The sequence below is a fragment of the Mus caroli genome, chromosome 6 (assembly GCF_900094665.2).
Source record: "Mus caroli chromosome 6, CAROLI_EIJ_v1.1, whole genome shotgun sequence".
Classification (NCBI taxonomy): domain Eukaryota; kingdom Metazoa; phylum Chordata; class Mammalia; order Rodentia; family Muridae; genus Mus; species Mus caroli.
Window position 1 is genome coordinate 4,424,286 of NC_034575.1, and position 10,114 is coordinate 4,434,399.

Sequence of the window (10,114 nt, forward strand, 5' to 3'; positions counted from 1 at the left end):
GGAGGGGAGGGGAGGGGAGGGGAGGGAAGGAAATACTTCTTGAAACTCAAAACACCAAAAACTAAGACTGCTTGAAGTAGAAATGTTTTCCTTAAAAAAATTCTCTGGGTCAAACTTTCTAAAAATACATAGTTATTATTAAAGATAACCCTTTTGCTTACTCTAATTTCTTTTATTTACTTAATGAAAATCTCTGTTTCCTCCTTTATTAACTTGATAGCCTCCTTTCTTTAAAGTGGGTTCCATATTTGCCTCTTTAATTATTAGAAGCCTGATATTTTTCAGGCAGTATAACGTTTGTATATACTACAGAAACTCGCTGAATGTAGTAGCTCCAACCTCTAATCCCAGCACTCAGGCATCAGAGGCAAGAACACTGGGGAAAATTCAAGGTCAGCCTGAGCTTTAGAGTGAGTTCCTGGTCAATCAAGTGTGATTTAGTTTTAGTTAGAGCTTCTGTTGATGTGATAAAACTCTATAACCTAAAGGAACTTTGAGAGGGAAGGTTTTTTTTTTTTTTCCAATTTACAACTTTCTGGTCATATTCCATCACTGAGGGAATTCTGGGCTAGAATTCAAAGCAGGGGGCAGGAACTGAAGCAGAAGTCATGGAAGAAAGCTGCTTATGGGCTTGCTACTCACAGCTTGCTTACTCAGACTGCTCTCTTCCGTAATTCAGAACCACCTGTCCAGGGATGGCACCTGCTATGTAAGTAGCCCAGAAAGTGCACTACAGACTTGCCTATAGGCAACTGCATGGAGGCATTTTTTTTTTCAACTGAGGTTTCTCTTCCCAGATAACTTTAACTTGTGTCAAGTTGACAAAAACAAAATAAAACAACCAGGACAGTCTCTATATAAATATACAAGCTTTTTAGCTAAAACAAACAAACAAACAAAACAAAATGAAACAAAAAAACCTGTTTATTAATTTACCGGATTTCCTTTTGGTCCTCGCTCACCTTTGATACCAGGGTTTCCATGGGTACCCTGAAAGCAAATGGAGAAAAGATTATTTTTATTAAGTATCATTTTTCTATGCTTTTGAATAATTTCTGATCAGCTGAATCAAAAATAGGAGACCTTGGAGTTTTAACCAGGCAAGCTGATATTAAATTCTGGTCATTGTAATTGTGCCAAGAACACTGCAAACCTTCTCTACACAGTCTCTGAGATTGCACAAAAGAGAGTAATATTTGTCTTCCCAGCTATGGTTTCTTTCCCAATTACTTGTCAGCCATTTTCCAAACAAAATTAAACTCATTCAAAGGCATTGAAAGACTGAGTGGACAGAGGTTGAGGTGGACGGTTTCTGCTCTGGGCTACTGTGGATCACTATGACCCAGCTTGCTTGCCCGTGACCCAAAAGGTTCAGATCCAGGGGACCTGCTCCAGATATAAGAAAAGGGAACTCTTCCATCCTGTTCCAAAAACCACCAAAAAAACTTCCTTTCCTGAGAACTTGTTTTGAGGGCACTGAATAAACTGACATAAATGATTTACTATGAAGATGTGACAGTACAGTAGGGCATGATGAGACAAAATCAATTTAGCTCCCAGTGGTGAGTTTTCTTGCCCATTATTCATGGGAATGTCTTAATGTAATAAGTTAAACAACATCTTTATAGGAAAAGAAGGCTAAATCTTCACTTAAGTCAGCTTCTATTGATTATCATGTAATAGATACAACTTTGTATTTTGTGAGAAATAATTTCCCACTCTCTAATGCTTTGATTGGTAAAGTTATTTAGAAAAGAATATATATATATATATATATATACACATATATATGTGTGTGTATGTGTGTGTGTGTGTGTGTGTTACACACACACAAAACCAAACCTGTAAAGTCTGAACCTAAGTCTCAGGGGGAAACTTGTCACACTCCCCCACACTCAGAGGATGTATTCTTGCCAACATTTTCAAACAGGAGCACTAGCTCAAAATGCACTTTGTAAAACCTTCCAAATTCTTAGGACAAGGTTTTGAATCACATAGATGAGTGAACACGCAGTGGAGATAGTTTCTGACACTATTGGTAGAGGCAAATCATTATGGTAAGTTGCTAAGTGGTTGCTTCCATCTTACAGAATTCACCTAAGTCCCCAAAGCATCCTAACCAGTTCTTCCTCACAAAGCTACGTGGTGCTGCATCACTGGACTGCTGAGAAGGATGCAGCTTCCAGAATGGATGGTGCCATTGGTTTCTAGTGAGATAAAACATCACCTAAACCACCACTGTCGTATGTTAGCTCTGTCTATGTTTTTATCTTATCACTGAAAATTCTGGCTCTAGTGATCAAATAAAGAAATGACACTGAAAAGCCCCCTCTGAAAATAATTTCATCACTGTCTTCATCAACCCCAAGTTGAACATAGATGTGTACTCACAGGAGGCCCTGGGTCGCCTGGCTCTCCCTTTTCACATTCACAGATCTTGTGTTCACACTAAATCAGCAAGAAACACAATATTAATTTACAGTGAAATACAGGCTATGGTAGAATGCCAAACATTAACTGTAACATGTAACTGACTGAAACTCACTCTCTTGAAGGAAATTTTTCTCTCTATTAAATTATCCAAGGCAAACTCAGAACCAACTGAGAGCCAACTATTGAAATATTATTAAGTTTTGCCATGGTTAAATAAAATAAGTGTTCTACCATGTATTTATCAATGTATTTATAGAAAGATACTGCTTAAAATAGAAAAATAATCATTTTTCTGTTGAATTTTGGATTTTCTCTTCATTCTCTTAATAACACATCACAGCCCAATCATATGTAAATATCCATTTCTCCCTATTCAGCCAAAGAAAATATGATTTGAACCATATTTTTATCAATTTCGAGATGCATATTTCTTATCATAACATGTCTGAAAACAGAATGAGTTGTAGAATAGCTGCATAACAGCCTCAGACATGAAAAAGTGATTGTTTTCTCTCTGTATCTTCAAAATTCACAGGCCACACTTAACAGACACTATCCTTTAATCTGTGCTTTCCATGTTACCAAGCGTCCATCTAGTTCAGGAATCCTTAGCAAGCTCATAACTGCTCCTAGCTGGCTCATAACCACCTGCTGCACTATGTCCTTACCAACAGATTGCTACTAGCTAGCCTCCTTTGTGATGTGCTCTGATTGGTAGGAAAGGAAAGGAGCTTCAAGCCCAGCCACCAGACAGCAGGGGACTGTCACTAAACCTATGCTGGCCAAAACCCAGCAGCTTCCAAACCAGTGAGAGTCTGATCCATGCTTAGAATAAAACGAATTCATTTCAAATTAGAAGTGTTGTCAGTTGGGTTGCATGGATCTTTAAAATAATGTCTCAAATGATGTTTAATATTTTCTACTTTTTCTAAAACTTTCTAACCTGCAGTTGAAATATAGACACATAAAAACAAAACCACGTGGTTTCCTCAAAGTAATATAGAGGCATAAAAATAAAACCATGTGGCTTCCTCAGAGTAAAGTAGCTCATTTCCAAAAGAATTTCAAACATGTATTTAGTCACACCTTATGTGAATCACAACATGGGTTTGCTAATCCAGGTTTTGAGAATAATTCATAGCAATAAGGCATGTGGCGCTTACCTTCCTTTCAAACAAGACACCCTAGAAGGGGCAGAAAAAGGAATGAAACATTAACTCAATTAATAGTTCTGCTTCCAGCCTCTTATTAGCCTTAATTATTCCCTATAGGATATGCAATTTCCAAGAAGAATAGCAATTCAGCCTTTTTAACCTTGTAAAAGTAATAAAGCCAGCCAGCCAGCCAGCCAGCCACCCAAGGAGCACTCTCAGCCATATAATAATAGGAGACATGAGGGGCACTAACATTTAAAATTACTCTGTATTTCCTAGGAACTGTATCTTTGCAGCCTGTGCTTTAGCTTTCGTCTCTTTGATCAGCTCTATTCTCTCTATAATTTAGCTTCAAACTTAATTGATTGTAATGAGAAACTTCTCGCTTTTGCTCACAAAGACTTACGAAAATAAATAACTACATATTCCCTTGTCCCCAGTCCTCTACATGTTTGCATTTGGATTTTCACATTAAGACACTGATTTTGGAATTGGTATTTTATGAAATTATTAGTACATCTTAGAAAATTCTATTAAAACTCAAAAATAGAACATTAGAAAGGAGGAGAAAGGATTTTCCACCCAAACTTTCAAGAGCCCCAAATATGATATTCTATTTATAAAAGCTCAACGTGAGAAAAAGATGCAGCCTTCACAATAGTATTAGAAATAATACTTTGTGAAATAATTTTAATAGTTTATAACAACATGCATTATTTACATAAAAGGAAACTACATTTATATCCTAGGAGGAATTAAATGTTAAAAAAATATGTGCTACAACAAAAAGTATTATTTCAAAAATAACTATGCATATTGCTCTGAGAGGGGGGGGAGAGGGAGAGGGAGAGAAAGAACAGGCTTAATTTTAGCTTAATATTAAGGAAATGTGACTTAGCTGGTGTCACAACCCTAGACTGAGTCTCCTGACCATCTTCAGTGACACTTCCGCTCACCTCCAAGGAGAAGTAAACAAAATGTTCTCAGCACTTTGCTGCATTCATAATTTCTATGCCACAAGCTATTTTTAAAATTGCACACAGGCCTCACTGCTGTCTGTAGCTCAGCAGGATGCTGCCTGACCAGAGTACAACCGATCTTGTAGGAAGATAAACATGGAAAGAAAAGAATGTATGTTAGAAGAGATGACTAGCCCTTCTAAAGAAAGAAGTCAGGAGTTAAATAGCACCTTTGTGGCTCAGTCTGAAAGGCTAGTTTATATAAGATAATGCAGAGAAATAAGGGGGAAAGGTATGGGAACATTTGTCATAAAACAGGAAGGAGCTAAAGAGAAAGTCAAAGATAAACTAGAACACGTACCTTTATGGAAGCTGTTGCCTTTAATTTGCTTCAGTGTCTCTATTTTAAATCATCCTAATACCAAAGAGGGGAGAGACAGCAAAATGCCCTAAGAGGCTCTAATGACAGGGACGGAGATTTTGGACTGAGAATTCAATGTCACCCTGAGTTTTCTTCCTGCTTTACTTACAACTAGCATGCTGTTTTCCATCAGTCACTGCAGGCAATTTTTCCCATACAGAAAGGAGGGAGGCTTTTAACCACATAGTCTCATACGCTTTCAAATTCTAGTACTAGATGTTATCTATAGACGATAAGTGTCTTGTCTAGCGCTTCAGCTAACAGCTGATCTTTATATTCCTGGACATGTAAATCCACCTGCAGGTGGGATTCTTGTTTCTTCAAGAGCAGCAGCCCACAGAGAGAGTAGAGAGCTTGGATCTGCTGAGAGTTGCTATCCTTCTGAAGAAGAGCTGGTGGTGCCTACAGAACTGAAGAGATGTTCACCTCCTGCCTGTGCTGCCTGAATGGTGTCTGTATGTTTCAGTATTTGTTATAATTCATAATAGTAAAAAAAAAAAAAAACCTGGATAAATAAATGAAGTCATATTCAACAGTTAAAGTGAACTTATTGGCTTTACAATAATCCAGCATGGATACTTCCAAAACAACCTGAGCACCCTCCCACATGAATGTGTGCACATCTGACATATACATACACATGAAAATATTTAAAACACACATTAAAACCGTTCCCTTGGGAAAAGAAGGGAAAGAAAAGACTTTGAGATAGTTCAGGAGGTGCAGCATAAGCTCTCATAACATAAATCAAACTATAAAATTTGAAAAGCATTAAAACCAAAGAAGTCTAGTTTTAACATTATTAAAAACTTTTAAAATAAGAAATATCTTTTTCATTTTATGTGGGTTTTTTTATTTGAAACGGTCTTACTGTGTAGCCAAAGCTGGCTAGAACACATTGTGTAGCCCAGAGTGACCTTAAAGTCATGACAATCTTTCCTTGACTTCCCACATGCTAGGACTATAGCCATGAGCCACTCTTGGCTCCTGACATTCCTAGTTTTTAAATTTATTCTTTCACCACATCTGTGCCTTTTTTCAGCTCTCCCTTTGAAAATTTAGTTTTATTTCATTGTATTTCTCTTTAGCGCCTTAAATATATAAAAGACAATTTTTGCAGTTCATTTGTTTTTAAATTTTCTAAAACTTATGTTTCTATAGAAACAGAAATGGACCCAACAGTCATAATAGATAAGATTGTTTCAAACAAAGAACAAAGCTTCATCCCTAAGGGCACTTACAGTCAGAAGCTTTGGAACTAAGGACAACACACTGAAGGCAGTGTAGGAAGTCTTAAGCAAGGAGAGTGGGAGTCAGTAATAGTTTCTTGGAATAGGTGGGGCTGTCTGGGTGATTCTGAAGAAAGGAATGAAAGGGACCAACTAACGCCCAGATGGTATGCTGCTCTATATGTCAAAGTTTGTTGGGGGAAAGAGTCATAAACACTAGTGTGGGCAATAAGACAAAGAGGGCAGTGAGAAAGGATATCCCAAGGGAGAGGGCAGAAAGGTCCAGTGGATAGGGCTGGCGGCCTGGGAGTGGGATTCTCTCCATGATGAGGAGGTTGACAGTGTGAGCAACTGGGAAAGCACACAGTCGCAGGGGAAGGGTGTCTTCAAAGGCAGTCTACAAATTTCAGTTTGAGTTATGGCTTGTAAGTTCAGTTCAAATTTGAATTTCAGTGAGAAGGATAGATAGAGAAATGTCCTCACTAAAATAAAAAGAAGTACAGTGTGTCCGTGGGTTCAGATTTGTATAATGGGATAGTGGTCAAATTAGAAGGCTGGAGGGGAGCGACTAATTTTGTGAATGAGTACAAGGTCAATGCTATAAAAGGTAGTAGAGGAAATATGAAGAATTGACAAAGTTATTAATATCATAACTAGTGGGATGGGAAAAGCCAGCAAGCTCTGTAATAACAACAAAAGCCTTTGCAATTTAACTTAGGAGCAAAATTTGCCACTACAAAATCTGAAACAGGACAGGAATAAACATCTTTTTAAAAAAATTAAGCCTGGAAAAAATAGGAAGTGACCACAACTAATGAAGAAAAAGCATATGATTCCACTAACCCTTATGTGGTAAAGAGAATGCCTTAAATTCATGATCTTCAAGAATGTCCAGGAAAAGAAAGTTTAATTTAGCCTCAACCTTTACTTCCAGATTTATTTATTCATTTATTTATTTATTATTTTTATTGTTTTTTTTTTCAAGACAGGGTTTCTCTGTGTAGCTTTGGCTGTCCTGGAACTCAGTCTGTAGACCAGGCTAGCCTCAGAAATCTGCCTGACTCTGCCTCCCAAGTGCTGGGATTAAAGGTGTGTGCTGCCACTGCCCAGCTCCCGATGTTTAAATATTAACTTTTATACTGTCTTATTCTTCTAAAGGACTGAATGATGTATCTAGAACATTAGACTGAATTTGTTTCACATGTAAATTACAATAAACTCAACAATAAGATACTCTGCGCATTCCCTTCAATAGGAATCACTACATCCTGTTTGGTATTTTAGAGCTGAAAGGTTTCCTCTTAGAGGCTCTTACATGATACTTCCTATGAAAGATGCTAAGGGATTTGTCTTTATTAAGCTTGGTTCCTGAAAAAAAAATCTATTTATTCTGGACAATTGTGTCCAGTAAAGCCAACTAAATTGAGCATTGCAATAAAAATGAGTAGGCTGCTGACCTCCGCAAAATAACCTAAATTCATTTCAAAATTAGTACTTTCAGTATAAGGAGCCAGAGATGGGTACATACAATATGGGTTTATTTCTGCAGAATGGTATGAAGTGTACACTCATCCTGAGTGGTGAAAGTCAGATCAGGAGCTCTGGGGTTGGGGACAGGGGAAGAGTGGTCACAAGGAAGTTTGAGTAGGCATTTCTAAGTGATGGAAATGTCTGCATTATAATCATGTTGGTGCTTACATGACTGTGTGTACCTGTCAAAACCCATGGAATTGTGTGCTTTAACGCATTTCTATTCTGAAATCATGCCTACATTTTTAAAAACCCTAACCACATAAGAATTTCAATATAAAAAAGTTAAAATGTGAGCTAAGAATGTAACTAAATGAAGAATTTTCTTAAGGATCTGGTTTAAAAGAGGGACAATGAATGTTGGTGTGCTTTTCTTTCAAAAGCTGAATAGTACTCTGGATCTGGAATGCATCTGGAAAGCAGTATCTCCCTGTCAAGGGAGGGTTATTCCCAGAAGTGACATCTGAACAAACAAGCTGAAGTCACAGGGTGCTAAGGGAGTAGAATCTCATTGGTCATCTTCTGTTTCCCCAGAAACAGTCCTAGCCCTAATCCACTGCCAAACGCTCCTCTCCTCAGCTGGGCAGGAATCTCAGCAAGGATGTATCTAGAGGGAGTAGCAACATCCTGCGCCTGAACAGCTGGCCAAACAAGGAGCTATCTGCTCTGTGCCTTCTGGAGTCAGCTCTTCTCACACTAGAGATGAAGAGGGGGAAGCAATGACAAGCTACCATGATGGACAGCTGAGAGGAGTGATGCCTCGAGTCAAGGTCACAGCCAGGGCTAGAGATTGCAGGGATAGCACCTTAAATTTCATGTGAAATGTCTGCTCTCAATGAGACTCACCTGGGAACAGTGGGCTAGGCAATGATTTCTGACTCCAGGCTAAATTGGCTGAGTCTTATTAAGGATTATCCTCAATTAGTTAACCAAAATAGTTTCTTCCTTTCTTAGATTGCTTTGTCAAGCAATAGTAAAAGTAATATAGACAGGCTTGTAATGTATAAGAAATAAAAACAGAAATACATTTAGATTGCAAGTCTGAATTTTAAAGTATTATGACATGGAAATAGATAAAATGGTCAAAGATAATCATGCAAATGAGAGATAAGGAAGGATGAAGTTAAAACAAATAAGGCAGACCACAGACTGATAACCGATGAGTGTAAATCAACAATGTATAGGATTTTAGGATAAGTAAACAGTAGACTATGGTGTATGCTTCAAAAGCAATCATTCCCAAATCCTCAGGGTGTAACAAAGTTAGGGATGTAGTTTCAGGGAACAAACTTCTCATATTCCCAGTAGACTGTCAAGGGAGTGGAAAGAAAATCCAGAACGATTCTGTATACAATGAGAATCCTACGTTGTCAAAGTTTTGTATCTACTGTTAAATAACTACAATATGACTATACAGCAAGGATATATATATATATATGCAACCCTCTAGGTACCTACCAGGCGTTCCTGAATTTTGTCTACAAGTGTTGGGTCACTCAATAGTAGAACGGGTTCATTGGAAGAATCTCCAGATATCAAACGAAGTTTGGCTTCATTGACCACAGTGGAAAGTCCAACAGTGATAAATGATATTCCCAAAATTCTAGCATCTTCAGAAATACTTTGGACATCTGGACTCTTGGGATGATCGATGCCATCAGTCATCAGCAAAGCCACCTTCACGCCATCTTTACGCCCTTCTCTTTTAAGTAGCCTTGTGGCATTGGAGATGGCATAATAAGAAAAGGTACCTTGCCCAATTAAATTCAAAGACTTGACCCGCTGCTTAAATGTCCGGAGATCCTTCCAAGAAGACAAGGGTGGATCAATCTGGACCGAGCTGCTAAACTGAAGGGCTGCCAGCTTGATGTCATACTTTAATGAACGGCCAGGAGTCAACTGGAAAATCTTCTCACTCAAGCTGTCCACAAAATCTTTCTGATTATCAAAGAGTACAATTTTGGAGCTTTCTGAGCTGTCCAAGATAAAGACAACATCTATGAAGCAAATGGCATCTGAAAGAGAACACAAAGGTTATACCACTTAAAGCATTAAAAAAAGAAAGTGCAGCATATTTTGAAAATTAAACAAATACTAGGCAAAGGCGTCAAAAGGTAAATCAAAAAAAATGTCTGTCTAACGCTTGGGTTACATCATATTAGTACCTTGAAACCAAATGAGAAAATGTGTCTGCATTCATCATAGGAATAGTAACAGCAAAAGAAACTTTTCAAAGTTGAAAATAGAGTTGAACATGAATTCTAGATTGGTTTCTTTTTTTTTAATATATTTTATTACATATTTTCCTCAATTACATTTCCAATGCTATCCCAAAAGTCCCCCATACCCTCCCCCCTCTCCCCCATTTCCCTCCCCACCCATTCCCAT

At 37.9% G+C, this 10,114-nt stretch overlaps 1 protein-coding gene across 1 annotated transcript in view; it reads right to left on the reverse strand.

Annotated features, from left to right (window-relative positions):
• Col28a1 (collagen type XXVIII alpha 1 chain) overlaps window positions 1-10,114 on the reverse strand; it is a 183,133-nt gene that overhangs the window by 156,088 nt on the left and 16,931 nt on the right. The window contains exons 3-6 of the mRNA XM_021165439.2: window positions 9,185-9,741; window positions 3,597-3,617; window positions 2,392-2,448; window positions 937-990 (exon numbers count right to left, since the gene is read on the reverse strand). Coding sequence (XP_021021098.1) covers window positions 937-990; window positions 2,392-2,448; window positions 3,597-3,617; window positions 9,185-9,741 — 689 coding nt within the window. The remainder of the gene's footprint in view (window positions 1-936; window positions 991-2,391; window positions 2,449-3,596; window positions 3,618-9,184; window positions 9,742-10,114) is intronic.